This window comes from Acanthochromis polyacanthus, chromosome 19 (genome assembly GCF_021347895.1).
Source record: "Acanthochromis polyacanthus isolate Apoly-LR-REF ecotype Palm Island chromosome 19, KAUST_Apoly_ChrSc, whole genome shotgun sequence".
Classification (NCBI taxonomy): Eukaryota; Metazoa; Chordata; class Actinopteri; family Pomacentridae; genus Acanthochromis; species Acanthochromis polyacanthus.
The window spans coordinates 24,128,170-24,145,229 of NC_067131.1; the positions used below are offsets into that span (position 1 = coordinate 24,128,170).

At 38.7% G+C, this 17,060-nt stretch overlaps 1 protein-coding gene across 1 annotated transcript; it reads right to left on the reverse strand.

Moving 5' to 3' along the window:
• Positions 1–8,409: 8,409 nt before the first annotated feature.
• Positions 8,410–16,509, reverse strand: LOC127531032 (sulfotransferase 2B1-like). Its single transcript, XM_051939127.1, has 6 exons — positions 16,326–16,509; positions 11,007–11,218; positions 10,031–10,157; positions 9,741–9,835; positions 9,476–9,656; positions 8,410–8,675 (listed from the first exon to the last, which is right to left on the reverse strand). Exons 1-6 carry the CDS (start codon positions 16,462–16,464, stop codon positions 8,566–8,568), a joined length of 864 nt encoding a protein of 287 aa, XP_051795087.1. The 5' UTR covers positions 16,465–16,509; the 3' UTR covers positions 8,410–8,565.
• Positions 16,510–17,060: the final 551 nt, after the last annotated feature.

Consider the following 17,060-nt stretch of genomic DNA (forward strand, 5'->3'; position numbering starts at 1 on the left):
TTATTATCTCATTGCCACACCTAAAGAACTATCTTAAAACATCTACATCTGAAAATATATAATACCAGGATATGTAGTCCTGCAAACTTAACACTTAAAGCATCACTTTGCTTTGAGATTGTTTCCAGTCGCAAGGTTGATTTTCAGAAGGGGACAAAATGACATTACACTACCATTCAAACGTTTGGGATCACCCAGGCAATTTCATGCTTTCTATGAAAGTCACACTTTTATTCATGTGCTGACATAAGTGTACAAGGGTTTTCTAATCATCAGTTTGCCTTTCAACACCATTAGCTGACACAATGTAGCATTAGAACACAGCAGTGATGGTTGCTGGAAATGGGCCTCTGTACCTCTATGTAGGCATTCCATTAAAAATGTTATCTTCATTGAAAAAAAATGCTTTTCTTTCAAACAGAAGCACATTCCTAAGTGACCTCAAACGTCTGAACAGTAATGTATACCCACAGTCCAGACAGACTAGGCATCAATCTAAATATGCTAACTGGCTAAATATCAACAATCTTTCTTCAGAATCACAGACTCCACCTTTAATCTGTACCAACTAAATGAAATTAAGCTTTGGATTAAGGCTCGAGACAACGACAACTGTTTTTTCCACTTTCCAGTCTTTATGCTAAGATAACATACATGACAGTCCTGTCTATCCTCTGGAACTCTCACCTAAACCTGACCAATAAGTCAAACTGTTCCTGCCAGCATAAAGTAACAAAGTAAACTTGTTTAATGAGGTGGAACATGGCATGTTGCTGCAGCGCAGACTCATCACCTTTAACAGCATTAGTTATGGTGGAGCTCCTGCAGCAGCAGCTCTTCTCTGTTAGAATAGACGTGTCGGACTCTGAAGAGGACAGCTGGACCCGCTTGATTCTTTCTTTTTTTTTTTTTAAATCACTTTACATTGTGGCTGACTTCGACACCCTTGTCATGTGTTTCCACTTTTGCTGTGACTGTATTCCTCTTCATTACTCATTCAAACAGAGCTGCAGCAGTGGCCAGCGCTCGGAGCAAATGCCTTCCATGTGTCTCTAATTGCCTCAGTAGAGGTATTTAACACAAGGTGAAGTCATTAACACATGGACACACTCGTCAGATGTGGAGCCAGGCGGCCGAGAGTGAAAGAGTTGTCAGCTGCACACCAATGTTAACGCAACATCCACCGATGTAGATATGTGAGATTGATGTTCAAAATGTTGCACATCACTAATCAAGGGAAGAACTTTTACAAAAACAGATCACAGAGAAACTAAGTATCGGCTGGTTTATCCAATGTGACTTTATTCTAGTCTGTTGGCTCTGAAAAAGCCAAATGCCGCAGATACAGAAAATGGAAACATTTGCTTTCTTTGTTTTTTTATTAAAGATAGTGTTTTTTTCATGCTGAACTGAAGAAGGACACAGCACATCAATGTGTACACTGAAATATGACCGTCATTATCAGTGCAGCCACAAAATCAGATTTTCTTGTTTTACCTTAGTCAATAGCCCCATCTACTGTTCAACTGAGAACACTGCAGCCCCAGTGTCATTAACACAGAGAATGAATAAGCAGATCCATCCATCCATCCATCCTCTATACATCGCTTTATCCTCATTAGGGTCGCGGGGGGTGCTGGAGCCTATCCCAGCTGACTCAGGCGAAGGCAGGGGACACCCAGGACAGGTCGCCAGTCTGTCATAAGCAGATCCATTCATTCTCTATAGAGCTCCGGGAGATGACGTCACACAATCCCGGCATGCAACAGTTGAAATCAAAACACCGCCATATTGGCAGGAAGGCGCGCTGTTTAAACTACTGCCAGCTAACTCCTAAACGTTCTTCAGCGTCGACATCAGAGATATGGTGGACAGTTGTTGCGCCCCGGGATGCCAGAACAGCCGAGGACGAGCAAAGGGGAGAGCATTTTATCGGATTCCCAAAGATCCTGAAAGACGATAGAGGTGGATCACTGCCATAAAACGCGCAAGAAGCGAGCAGAAGAAAACAGAGCGGTGGGAACCCGCAGGCAACGAATTCCACTTATGTAGTGACCACTTTGTATCAGGTACAGAATCCGTTTCCTAAGCTTTATATCTGATCGTGTAATTTCTAGCAATATGATGCTGATATGTTTCATGTTAAGTCAACTAATAGGAAAAAGCTACACTTACCCTCCCAGTGACAGCGATATCCTTCGCAGGAAGACTCCAGATCTGAAGCCCGGTGACAAAGTTAGCCTGTGTCCATTTATACCCCTCAAGGCTTTTATAGGCTTTAAGAGATTCACCGGAGTAGGATGAAGGAAAATTTATCAGGTAATTGTAGATGTCAAGGTACCGCAGGTCCGGTCCGACCACCTCAAGATTCTTAAATAAGATACCGGGGGCATGATATGGATCGGATATGTTTAGTTTGTCCAGTTTGTTTGTATATTTTATAATATTGCCTGATTTAAAATGAAAAGTAAACTCAGACGGCATAAATTTTCTACCAGCGCCATTCATTTTGAAGCGGAGTTTCCTGCCAACATGGCAGCGTAAACAAACGGAGTCACGTGAGGTCCGGAGCTCTATACACCGCTTAATCCTCATTAGGGTCGCAGGGGGCTGGAGCCTATCCCAGGTGACTTAAAGATTAGAGGAAATTTAATTTCCTACGACTTTGAAGGTAGCATGCGCATGCGCACATACAACCTCTCCCTCACCCCCCTCTTAACATTTACGAAGAAACGCCCCTCCAGAAACTTGTGTAGGACTCGTGAAGTTGCCTACAGCCGCAGTATAATACAATAGTACATTTTACCTGTCCAGAAGGAATTTAGCAACCAAGGCATCTGTCTTTAGGTCCATTTGTTGCTTGAGCTGACGCCATCGCCTAAATGACTCGCCAGTAATCACTTTTGTTTTTGCATTCTCGTGATCCAGTTGTCTTTTATTTTCTCTGACCTCAAAATATGACTTTCTTTTACGGCTGGGTCCCCCTGGATCTTTATCTACCATTATGTAAAAAAGATGAGCAAAACAAGTCGCCAGCTAACTACGAAGCTATACCAAAGCAACACATACAGAAAACACGTAAGTCCAAGGCGCACGTAATCTACGTAACTACGCCTGAGCCGGAAGATTTTTGATTGACAGGAAAGGGAGCAAAGCAAACGCCTCGTTCCGAGTGCGTTGATTGGCTGATGTTTTTCAGGTCCTGCCATGTCCACAGTTTTTTATTTTTTTATTTTTTATTTTTTTAGAAACCATACATACAAGTCCACTAAAGGTCAGTATATTCATTTTATGTGAATCAGACAAATTAAACAACAAAAACATCCTCCATAATGCCTTTAAGCTGGGATAGGCACCCTGAACAGGTCACCAGTCTATCACAGGAGTACATATACATACAAACAATCACAGTCACGTTCACACCTATGGACAGTTTAGAGTTACTAATACTGCACAGTCAATTTTCGCCTGAAATTTCTACTGAAGATTTACGGAAAGTAAATTGAATGTTGTTCTTGAACTGTTTGGAGTACAGGCATGGTTGGGGTCTCCTTTGAAAGCTGACAACCTGGATTTTCACCCAATGTAGTCAGAATTACTCTAGGTGCTACTAGCACAGAGTATTTTATGTTGGAACACACTGAATTAGTATGACTTTTATTCTCGCCTAAATTTTTTCCCTAATAAAACACCTGAAAATAAGTGTGGCAGCACTGTGACAGCTTGAAAACACAAAAAGGCAACAGCCTGGGATCTTACATAGTTCAGGTCAAAATTTCAGAGCAATACTAAAAGAAATGAGTGTTTCACCCATGTATTTGTACTGTTATCGCCAGGCGCTGTCAATTTTGGACACCCTCTGTACACCCTCTGCGCACCCTGGGCAAAAATGGTATATGTTCGTTTTATAGCCCGTTTTCACATTATTTTCACTCCAAAAACTCAAAGAACTCAAAAAATCACTTCAGATAAGCTTCAGTGTGGGATCAGACACAGAGACTCAGAGGGGGAGAGACAGGCTGCAGATTCTGCCCGCAGCCGAGGTGTGAAACGTCAAACAACCCTGCTGGCAGAGGCTCTATTTATATCTTGGTATTCAGCAGGCTCATTGGCTATCAGCCCTGTCAGTCAAACGTTTCCTCTGACGTGATTTGCTCAGAATTTACTGACGAAATGAGGTAGGTCCAGCTCGGTCAGTCTCGGCTACGGTTGGCCGTTTAGGGCTCGGAGGCAGGCCAGAGTCACTTGATTGGTTGAAACGCGGTGTAAACATAAAGGAAAGACTTCAGTCGCCATTTTGAGTCCAAGACCGCATGGATTTCTGTACGCTGAATAAAAATATGGGCATAAATACAGTGAATATGAAACGCGCAGCACCGCCATGCGCCGCGTGTGCGCACACCGAGCCAAGGTATAAATATGCTTAAATAAAACACAAACGAGCACCTGCTGCTATGAAACACCTGATCAGGATGGTCAGGAGTCAACCAAGAATCACCAAAAAGTCACTGTGTACGTGTGATTTACATCCTCATGTTCTGAGAGGCTGCATACAGTCTGTTCAAGATGTGGTCACAATCAGATCTGGAGTGAATATTGTTCTGAAAACTGCACTTCATTGAAAAATCCACATTAGAAGCTAGCAGGGAGGAGAAAATAGTAAAAAGAAGTTCAGCACTGTTACAATGTTAGAGATCAGCTTCAAGAGCTAAAATCAGTTATCTGATATACAGATAATATTTCAACAATTAAGTTAATCAAGATAAAATGCATTCCCTTTTCCATCTAACAACAAGATTTATTTTTGACAATGAACTGAGTCTCTTTGAGTCTTGGACAAAGCAAAACAGTTGAGGACATCACCCCAGGCATTCTGACTGAGGTTTAGGTGCTTTCTGAGAATTTATACAATAATCAGTCCATTAATGTCTGTGATGAAGTGAGAGCTTCACCTGAAGTTCTGCTGACATCAAGTGTTCAAACTCAGCAATTGCATTTTTCTATGTGTCCTGTTACTGTTTTTCCTGTGAAACCATGTGTGATTTTGTGTGCTCCAGAAATTAAAAATTATTATTATTATTATTATTATTATTATTATTATTATAACCTCCAGAGTTTTAGTCCTTTGTCATAAGACGAAGCAGTTGTATTTTGTGTTCTTTCAGAAAAGCAGATTCAGGTAGAAATATATTATGTCTGTTCGATTTTTTACTGATTGATTTATTTTGCTAGTTTAATTTCTTTCTGGTTTGGGGACAAAGACAATGTAGGGTTGATGTAGTTCATTTGTTTATGTTTTTGTTTTTTTCTGATTTTGAATGATTTGTTTTGGGGGACAATTTAGAATTTACAATAAACCAATTTACAACTGGTCGTAGATTGTGGTCGAGTGTCGTACTTAACTTCAGGTAACAACGTAGATGTTTGTCTCAAGTTTATAGCAGTTGTTGCTGTCAGATTAACTAAATACTTGACCTAACTGAATCTGTGCAATTTTTAAAATGGAAACATCACAGTATTGTCAGAATGCGGCATTGCACATTTGTCTTTGATGTTGTTGCCTAGCAATTTCGAGATATTTTGCTGCTGCTGTGTCATTCACATGGATGGAATAGAATGTTCCAGAAGGCCTGTCCAAACTAGAATGACCATAGAACCCACAGCACATTTGTTACCTTTCTGGCTATCTAGCTTATCTTATCTATGTGCTTTGAAAAGTAACAGATTTTTCACAAATTAAAATGAGAACAATGAATATAAAGTACTGTGCACCAGTAGTGAAGAACTGAAATCTTTTTGCTTCAGCAAACAACATCAGTACAACCATCAAAAAAAAAATGAAAACATGTATTCAGTAGTTTAATCTGTTAAAGAGGAAATTCATCATTCAGTCAAGTTAGCACTGCTGTTTTCACAGTATGTTGGCCAGTCAGCTTATCGTTATAGCTGGTGAAGTTGAACAATGTCAGGCTTTAGTCTGTTGATCCGGTGAAGGACTAGCTGGTTGGACTCTACCACCTCCCCTTTCCTCCATAAAGTGTTCAATACAAACCCTGGAGTCAGAGCCATCGGGGGCTCTTTCTCTACAGTTAGCTAGCAGTGCATCCGTACTGTTCTCTGCTTCAGCAGCAGTTCATGAAAGTGGACTGTTTCCACAGCTTAAATAATATAAAATCAATTTTAAATCCAGGAGTAATGCAGTAGTGGCCTCCCTTTAGTCTTCTGATGATTTGTGGCTTCTTAGCCTCCATCTATCACTGCCTCTGTTGTCCACAATCTGTCTTTTACTGTATTGTTGCTAAACCTGCTCAGCTAACCCACTCTGTGACATCACTGGCTATCGTATTCCAAGACGGCAGTGCCCTGTGGAGGAAACACACCAAAGAATCTTCTTTTTCCTTTTATATGCTTACATTTTTTGTGTTTGTTATATATCTTCTGATCAGAGTGGAAATACATGTAGTGAATTATATTAACTTGACTGAGCGCTTCATTTCCCTTTTAAAACGTCATTGATAGACTTGAGGGTTTTGACTGGGGTTGCTCAGCACCCCAATGCATGTGTTTTTAAAAGCACAAACTTTAACAGAAACACATTCATACAAAGCCATTGGAAAAGTGATTAACAAAGTCATGAAAACAGTTGAGTGACATGAAAAAATGTACAGCTCTGGAATCTGAGGGAGCACTATTTTTTTTTCAGCTGAGGGGAAATTCTGAAAGATCCAGCTCTTAATTTAGGTAATGCGTCCACAGACTGTAGGGAATCCTGGGGCAATAGTATGTGTATCAACACACGGGAAGTGTCTTGCTTTTGTGGGGAAAACAGCACGTGCTTTCCTTCAGTGTACCATGTGCTCTCTGAGGGAGGAGAAGAGGAACCCGACAGCACCAAGGCCACCATTGAGGTTAGACAATGGGTCCTGGTCGAGTATGATGGTGACTTGTTCCCCGGTACAGTCACACAGGTGAATTACATTTCAAGATTTCTGTCAATATGTCTATCCACTTACATTATTATATGCTTTTCAGACAAAATTTGTAGAGACCATGAAAATATTTCTTTAAACAGATTGCTGAAGAGCAGTATGAAGTCGACACCATGGCTCGTATTGGGGAAAACCGCTTCTATGTCCCGAGCATCAGATATCCAGGAGAGAAAGTCTGGTACTATCGTCAGGACATACGGGACATAATCCCAGAACCCCTTCCTGCTGCCTCCTCTGCTAGACATTTCTGTGTCCTACCAGACATATGGGCAAAACACAAAAAACGCTAATGAATGAGTTACAGGTGGGAAGGAAAAGTGATTGGTAAAAGCAGTTGTTCCAGTTAATGTTTAAGTTGTTTGACCAACTTGTTCATAAATATTTTAGTTCCTGCTTCAAATTAAAATTCTTCACATGAAATCATTCTCAGAAATAGATGTGTTTGATAGAATGTCAGGACTAGTGTTACAGTGTTGACTACAAGACATAATTGTTTTTTAATTAAGATTGTATATTGTACTGTGATGTTTATTAGAAAATTAAATACTGTTTATGAAATAAATATTCTTTTAAAAATGGTATGTGTTTGATTTGTCAAATATGGTTTTAAAAATCTTCTAAAAATATGTTTTATAGTTAGTTCAGACCATAATTGTGCATGTACAAAAGCAAAATTTTCTTCAAGGGCATTTTAAAAATCCTCGTACTGGACACTTTCTAAATCTGGATTTCATGAGAATCACCCATCTATATGTAATCAGTGGAAAAAAAACATAGACCTTGTGGCATCAGGCAGAAACTACAGTGTTTTGGGAGATATTTGTGACATTGTTGAGGGACAGGTGATCATTTCTTGAATGTGAAAATGTAAGTGTTGTTGTAGATATTCTTTAAAGTATGTAACGTAGAAGGCTGAATATGACTGATGATAAAATTGAGATACAGACTTTGAAATGGACTCAGACAACAGTGAGAGTTTCCAGAGATAAGAACTGGATGACTATTGCCAACTATCGTGGCTGAACACAGGGACTAAGATGCAACTCAATACATTTTTTAAATGCTATTTTATTCACTTTTTTTCAGCTGATAAATGATCATGTGTCAACCTTTGTGGTGCTACATAATTAACACTGTAAATTAACTTTTAGTTGTTCTATGTATTTGTTCAGACAGTGTGAGTACAAACACAGAAATTATGCTTCTAAGTCCAACATTGCATTTATTTTAAAATATATGTTTATACTATGTTTATATTGCAGGTTTCAACTGCCCAATGTTTCATACTAACAACTGGAAGGAAGCAACAAACATAAAATTACATTCTTTTGTTGTTGTGACTTTTAAGTTTAGCAAAAAATATCATTATGGACACAGATGATAGTGTTTATGGTGAAAAACATGCATTATCATAGTTTTTAGCACATATCAGTGCGAATCTATTGACTGATGATACAAAGATCAGTGTGCCTTTACACAAACCAATAACCCATTTCAGTAAATGGCAGGCAGCCAGAACTCCTTCACAGGTTTCTGTGTATCTTGGTGCAATTTGGTGACTTTTATTAGGTTTCGATTAATCCCATACAAACTTATATTTGACATTTTTCATTTTGTCTTTGTAAACAACATCAAAGTGTTCTGATTCTGATGCTGTTAGCAGATTTTTCCAGTCTCCAGCAATTCCTGAAACACAACATACCAGAGAGGATTTAGATTACAACTCGAGATGTAAATTTCATACTATTGTTTTAAACAAGACACAGCCGCTTTGTCAATCAATAAATGCTCAATTAATAACATGAAGTGAGCACTGCACACACCACTTAATAAGATGATATTGATATCTTCAATAGTGGAAAGGACATTTGTCGTTAAGACAGGTTGCATGTGCCTCAGGCTGGAAGAGCACGGTCTGAGGACACTACAGCACATCTTCAATACTAATAATGGTCACAAAAGACTTTGTTACGGTGGCCTTCTCGCTAGCAAACCCACACAATGCTGTCTGCTCACCAGCAAAGAAATCCAAATGAGCGCCTCATTAAGTTTCTCCAGTGATAAACAGTAAAAGGCTCCAGCTGGTGGTGTAACCAGGTACTACAGCTGTTGGATTAGGTTCAGTTTGTCGTTATATACTACACAATAGTGTCACTTATTTAAACCGACAATTCAGAAAGAGTTGTATTACCTTGCTGACATGTTTCAACAGCAACAAAAGACACGTCACCAAACGTCAGATGACACTCTGAAGAAGACAGCAGAGGCTGTCGAAACATGTCAGCAAGGTAATAAAATTCTTTCTGAATTGTCGGTTTAAATAATAACACTATTGTATAGGTACTACAGCTTATATACATTTTCCGTAATACACAACTTTAGTGTTCTGCCTTATCGGTTAATATATGTTCAACTCCATGAAGAGCCTAACATCCAGTAGCAGTGGAGCACAAAGACTACTGGAAATGTCACTTACTGAAACCCACCTTTCCTGAGGAATTCAGATTTTGTCAGGTCCATGAATTCACGAGGAGCTGCAGAGTAGTTGGACATGTTGTTCTGCTTCATGTTCTTGAACACACATCGCTCTGCTATCTTGTCTATCACCTCAACGTCCAGAGATTTCTCCAAGAACTGAGAGATTCTGGCCACAGAGTCCTTCAGGTCCTGCACCACACAGAAACACAGCTCAGCTCTTATTCTTTTAAGATTGTAAAATAAAAGGAAAAAACACTTTGCAGTAGGTCTCACCATTATCAGTTCTTCATATGAGATGTAGAGTATATGCTCCTTATTTTCAGCATTCAGCCAGCCCTCTACATGGTCAAACCAGGAGCCAAACATAACTGGAAGAAAAAGAAAGTATTCCTTGTAAAATCTAATGCCAAAGTACATTTCTTGCCATTCGATGTTATGTTCTTTGAACACCAGCTGTCTTTAACTGTGATACTTAGTCTAAAATACATTTGAAGGTTACTGTAACATACTGCATTGTATTATAGACAAACACTGTATACTGTAGATATGACAATGAGACCAACCTTGTCCATCAAGGAACTTGCGGAGGAACTCGCTCTGTGGGCCTGGTTTCACCAAGAAGGAGGTCATCCCATGATAGTGAAAGGAAGATGTAAATACATCTTTGGGGTGCCTCATGACATATATCACCTGCAATGATCACATGACATCCAGTAATCACTCATTTATACAAGTCTTCAGACACGCATTCTACTCTACTCTGTCCAATATGTTAGTTCTTCTTGACATCTCTGACTGTATGACGTGTTGAGGCAGGCCTGTTTTTATAGTAGGCTCTTCCACTTCTCACAGTGGGCCAACCACAGGTGAAGCAAACAAGTTTAACAGTGATTCTGCTCTAATGTTTAATTACAACTACATGTGGTTTTACATAAAAACATGTAAACATGAATGTTTTTCAACACCCACAGACTGCAAATCAAGTTCCAGTTACACAACAACTTAAGTGTGTTAGTTTGAGTCAGTGAGTAGTTAGTATTTTTCCATACATCACCTCACCCCCCATACAAATGTGCCGGGTTCTGCTCAAGGTTTCGTCCCATTAAAAGGGAGTTTTTCTCTTACCACTGTCACCTTAGGGCTTGCTCTGGGGGTCCAGGTATATGGATTCTGTAAAGTGTCTTGAGAAAAATTGAACTGCAATTGGCACAATATAAATAAAATTGAGCTGAATTGAATTGTTAAAATCACAAATGTGTACCTTAAAGTAGTCACATAAAGTCTGAACACAGATCCTCATATTTATGGCAGGGTGTCAAGGGGTGCTACAAAGGGCTGTGAGCAGGAATCGAATCCAGGCCACTGCACCAGGGACTAGTCTCTCTTCATGGGTTACCTGCTAAACCAGTTGAGCTCTCCAGGCACACACTCTTAGAACTTTTTGACCATATCTTCCATTAGAGGAAACATTAAAAGTCATCCTAAATGTCTTAATTATCCATGACACTATGTAATACTAGTACAATGTAGCAGATTTACCTTTGGCTTCACTTTAAAGAAAGATGGAGGCATCATATTGTTGTGGAAGTGTGTTGCAAACATGCGCGGAGATGGCTTCTCTTCAAGGTTAAGTTTACAGGTTTGCAGCACCTCCAGCCAGGGAACACGGTCCCAGTTAGGAAGAGTCTCAACAGAGGCTGGATCACCTCCACTCATGATCAGAGGGACGATCTCCTGCATCCAAGTCGTACCTACACAGAGGAAACAAGCTTGTTTAAAATGTTTAGTTACAGTCGCAACTTATGCATTCTTTCTATTCATCTTTTCATTTATTTCTTAGTTTTATCCCTCCTAAATAGAAGATATTGTCAGTGTACAATAACCTCTATACCACTTGATTTGTACACTTTATGGAAAATATAGAGCTGAAAAGAAACCACACATAACAATAAATTGGATGTTTCAGTTCTCTCTGGGGGGTTCACATCCAGTTAAAGGTTGCATTACTTCCCATTTTCTATTATTCTTTTGCAAAAATTGCTAACACTACATGTGGTAATACAAATTGTCGAAACCAGTCTCAGTGTCCACTGCTGTGAATATCACCAGTAGGTTCTCTTTTCATGGACTTTCACAAACTAAGCTGCATCATTTATTCTTCTTCTTTTTCTTCTTCTTCTTCTTAATAACCATGCCTGACGTACACGTCAGCTGGGTTACTGCATTCGCTTCGGTATCTGGCTGGCTGGGTAAGTATGTATGTGTCTATGTCCGTTCAGATATCTCTGCAAGTACTGAAGTCAGGATAATCAAGCTTGGCAGTGAAGATCGGTCTAAGGTCCCCTGCTCAGTTGTGGAGTTAGAGGTCAGCAGCTCAAGGTCAAGGTCACAGGTGTCACTTAGCACATTTCTTGCATATTGCATCATTAACCACGCCTGACATGTAGGGTTTTTTTTGTTTTTTTTTTACTTTTCTCTTGACCTTTACAGTAAAGTTATCTTTTATACACTTAATTCTTTTCATGAAATCTTAAAACACTTTTCAAGATCTTCAGAGCCTATTATGTCATTCCATTTTATATAATTTATTTCTGTTTCAAATGCAACTTTCTTGTCTTTGGCTATGCAATGAACCATGTTTGTACAGGTTTGTTTAATAAAGTCAAATCTTTTCCTAGTCAGTTTTCTTGCTGTCAGGGTGAGATTGTGATCAGACAAATCAGTGATCAGGTTATAGCTTTTTGTTATTCTCTCTGTTTTACTTGTGAAGATCAGGTCCAGCTGTGTACTTGAGATTTTTGAAATCTTTGTTTCACCTTTTACTATCTGATCTAAGTTATATTTATCTGTTATGCATGCTATTTTTTTTTTCTCTGAATCTGAGTCACCCATAAGAAGAAGCTCTTTGTTATGATTGCATTTCTTGAGGATTCCTGTCAGCTGATCATAAAAAGTGTCATTTGCTGAAGGAGGTCTATATATCCCCACAATGTTAAAAGACATCTGTTGGGACAAAATTAATCTCAAACTTACATAATCCAGGATGCTAAGAGATTTGAACACAACATGTTCCCATGTAATGCCATTGTAACATAAACAAGCACCCCTCCTCTCCTCCCACAGATCTGTTCTGTCTGAAACACTGATAACCTGGCATCATAAACACACAAGCAGGAGTGGATGGCTGTAACCACATCTCAGAGATACACAGGAAGTCCTGATTTGAATCCGAAAACAAATGAATCAACCGATCACTCTTTGCAACAATGTTTCTAATGTTTAAATGTCCACCAAATAATCTTCGTGGCTTTAATTCTGGGGCCCCGAGAGCCTTTGCATGATTGACAGTTTGAAAAGTTTTAGTCAGTCTCTGTCCTCTCACTACAGGGTTCCTTATACATGGTCATGCTTGTAGAGGATTTAATCCACACTGATTGCTTTGAACCAACAGACGCGCACAGGTAGGGCCACAACGAGCAGTAGCAGTGCAGTGAAAAACACAACATCGAGATCGGCCCAGATCTTGTCATTATTGTGAGGTTTAAAAGAGCTAATTAAGTTTGAAACACTGTACGTTTTAACATAAGACGTACGGCTTGCTCTGTGTGGTGAAAGCGGTAGATCTGCAGACCCTATCCAGCAGCTCCTCCTCACTGGCCTCCCTACCTGCGCCACCTCCAATCAGTGCATTTGTAATCTAATGGATTTCAAGTTAGAGGAGCTACTGCAAAACTGTGTGACTGTGAACTCATATAACCCAATGTACCCAGTAAATTTCCAAGATTAACTTTGGCAAAGAGAATGGAACAAGATGGTCCTGCAAGCAGCCGGTTGAAACTGGCTACTCAGGAACTGATAATATCAATGTAACTTATTTATGCTTCTGGTTAAAAACTAAACACCTATTGTCAGTCACTCGTTCAGACTCTGCTCTGTTCAAGTGATTTCTTGCGCAAGTAAAACTTTGCTTTGACTTGAGAGACGACTCTGAGTATTAATTTGGAGAAGAATTTTCCTGTATCTGTATGCATATAATGCATGTATCGAAGGGTGCATCTATCCATGTATATCCATTTCTATGTGCCTATTCTGTGTTTGTATCTATATGCACCTCTCTCTATATATGCTCTGCATGTATGTATATATGTATTTATATATCTATGTGGCACTGTTTTCAATGTGCATGTGTGGAATGCATGATTCATATATGTATGTATTATGCGTCACATACATTATGTACATGGCATATTTTTTTCACCAGTCCGCTAGCAAGTTAATGCACCAAAATTTCATTCAATTGTGCGCCAACTAGAGTATGTTATGGATGACAATAAAGTGGCTATTCTATTCTATTCTATTCTATTCTATTCTATTCTATTCTATTCAGTAATGTGTTTTTAACTGGACAATACTGCAGCTCTGTGGCACTGACAAATGAGCTTAGTCTGACTTTGGACACGCAGACAACACTTCTTAGGAGAACTAAATTCATCATTAGTCTTTTGTATTGTTGACAATAAAAGAAACATGAAAAATTGACAGCTTTATTCTTCAGACTTTTGTAGCTTTTTCATTTGGGCAGAATGAAGATCTTCTTGAGGAGAAAACTAACAAATAAAGATGTAAGCGGGATAATATCACTACAACGTACCTTTTGGTGTCTTCATCAGAATCACAAAGCTGTCATTTGTACACTACCAGTCAAAAGGTTGGACACACCTTCTCATTCAGTGTTTTTAATTTATTTGTATTATTTTCTACATTGTAAATTCATACTGAAGATTAACCCTTTTTTTTTTTTTACAACATAATTGCATATGTATACTTTGATGGTTTTGATGTCTACAGTATTAATCTACAAGGTATAAAATAATTAAATAAAAACCAATAAATAAGATGGTGTGTCCAAACTGTTGACTGGTAGTGTATGTTACAAACACCCCCCCCCCCCCCCCCAAGTTTAGATGTTATTACAAATATCCATACATTGACACACAAATCCGTACAAGGATCATTTTCTTAAAATGTCTTTTGGTAATGTTATACTATTTTCTTTTGTTGGGTATATCTGCTTTTGCTGTGTCCTACATGTCAGTGTGCTAACTTCAAGCAGTGTAAGGAGACAATAATGACACAAAATTAAAACATTGTTTAAATGTTCTCGCTATTCTTATCAAGTTATATGGTAGAACAAGTAATTTGGATTTTTTAAAAATAATTTTATTTGTACACGTCCCTAAAACTGCCATCCACCATGTCATCATGAAGTAATTGTCCCTATAAGAAACCAAGTGATGTAATCAGTGACATCAAGACCCCAATTTGTCTTTCTTCAATGGAGGTTAAAACAACTACTGCAAGTCAGTATCTACATATCTATTTCTTAATGTTCTCCTTATTATGTTTGCAGTTAGATGTTGCAAGCTTAACATGTCCAGTCTGTAAAGTGATAATCAAATTTTTTTTTTTCAGAAATTCAAAATATTTTTGAAGAACAGCATGTAGTCCACTTCAACAATCAGTCACTTTGCTCGCTGATGGTCCACCATGTGCTTCTTAGATGCTAAGAAGCACATACTAATGTCAGCACATTTTTGTCCACCCTGTCATTTTTCTGTTTATGAAAATAAACAAGTTATCATCACAAGTTAGTAAAACCTTTTCAGATTTTCCTTATTAACCAATCACTGCCAAACAATACTGCTGGAAAGACAGCTCAGATAGCTGTTTTTAGAGATTTGATTTAGAAAAGCAAACTCAACTGTCACTTTGAAGACACAAATTATTCAGATCAATTTTATTATTTTCAAAATACTTTTTTATCAACTAAAATGTATTTTTGAGCAAGGGACAAATGAACTTTCTGACAATGTACATTTTATAAGTACTACGTCATATAAATTTTTTTATTCTCTTTTGACTTTGTCCTTGACAGGGTGGACATGTTGTATGATTTACTCATACTTTATCTGCTTGCAGTAAATTCTGACAAAATGTGGGAGCTGGACCAACATGCATTTACAACAGTCTAAGATTAACTTGATACAAAGGATATGAAATTGAGTGGAAAATTTTAACTTTTGGGGGAGAAATTGTGATGTCTCAAAGGCATTGTTTGGTGATATTGACCCAAGCAATTATTTCCGTCAAATTTATTTATTATTACATCGTAGCAGCTGTTCTCGAGTAACTTAAAATTATTCTGTAGTGTAAAGAAAAACAGTTAAATGTAAATAAACTTGAATCTTGAACACTTTTCAAAGCTATAGCACAGAGTATTAGTATAATACATTAGTCAGTGGTAGTTTGCTGGTATGTTCATGTGAGTAAAATTTGGTACCAAGATATTTAGATTTACAGAAGCACACTGCATTCACAAAAGAAAAAAAATCTCATAAATGATATCAGAAATATGTGTTAGAAGCTTCCATTTTACATTTGCATTTGCATTCATTTCCACATCTGTACAGTAATCCTCACCACCTGAACTGACACACCGCACAAACTATAGTGGGAACTATTATGGAAAAGGTCAAGTTGTCGTCTTGCATTGTAAATGTATAAAACATACACAAACAATGCCTAAAAGTTGTGGCAATGCATCAACAAAACAGTTCCACGAAAAAAAATTTAAAAGAATATAAAAAAAAAAAAAGTTCAACGTCTCTAAATATTTTCACAGTAAGGATTCATTTTCATCACCTTTGAATTTTTTACATTTTGCAAAGTCGCCCTGCGGCCAGATTAGACCCTCTGGCGTTCTAGAAGTTAGTAAAAGTTGTTTTAATGGTCTATAATTGGAGTAAGTGAAGCTAACAGCGCTGTTTGTTTAGGTACATAAATTAGCCGACAACTCACCTGACTTTGGATACGTTACAATGAGGATATCATCCGGACGGAAGGTGAACTCTTCGTAGTACTGCAGGCTCTGAGGAGGATGCAGACGTGTCGGCACATAAACACCCTTATACAGCGTGTATAAGTCTGCTTCAGTCATGGTTCAGAGCAGCTACAGTCTGTCTATCTGGAAGAGCTCAAACTGCTGGACTCTACTGTACCAGTGTCCAGTATCTCCAGACTGTCTTCCTGAAGTGACTGCTTTGCTGGTTAAAGGTTAATGCTTTAATCTGCGTCAATTGCCAGTACCAACCTACTTCAAGGTGTCGAAGTAGGGGCTATACAGGGGCTATAGAACCTCACGCAGTGACCACAGTTCAGTCCCATTCTCCCTCATCCCCCCCCCCCCCCCCCCCCCCCCTCTCTCTACCGCCACTGGCCTCTATGTCTTGGCACAAAAGGCCAAAAATAACTTTTAAAAAGGCTCAATTTCAACTCATTACATGCAGGTTTCCGCTTACCAAAAAGTGATTGCAAGAGGATGTGGAGATAGAATTAAAAAAAGGGTGCAAATACTGGGTTGGATCACAAAAACCAGAAGCCAAAAGCTGTTGCATTATTTCAAACTTCCTTAGTATTCTGTCAGCGTGTGATGATAATTTGTCCAACTACGGCCCTTAAGGTACATAAAGTGTGTTTTCATTGCTGCTGGACTTCATTGGTTGATTGATTGATTGACTGGAGATGCCCATGCAT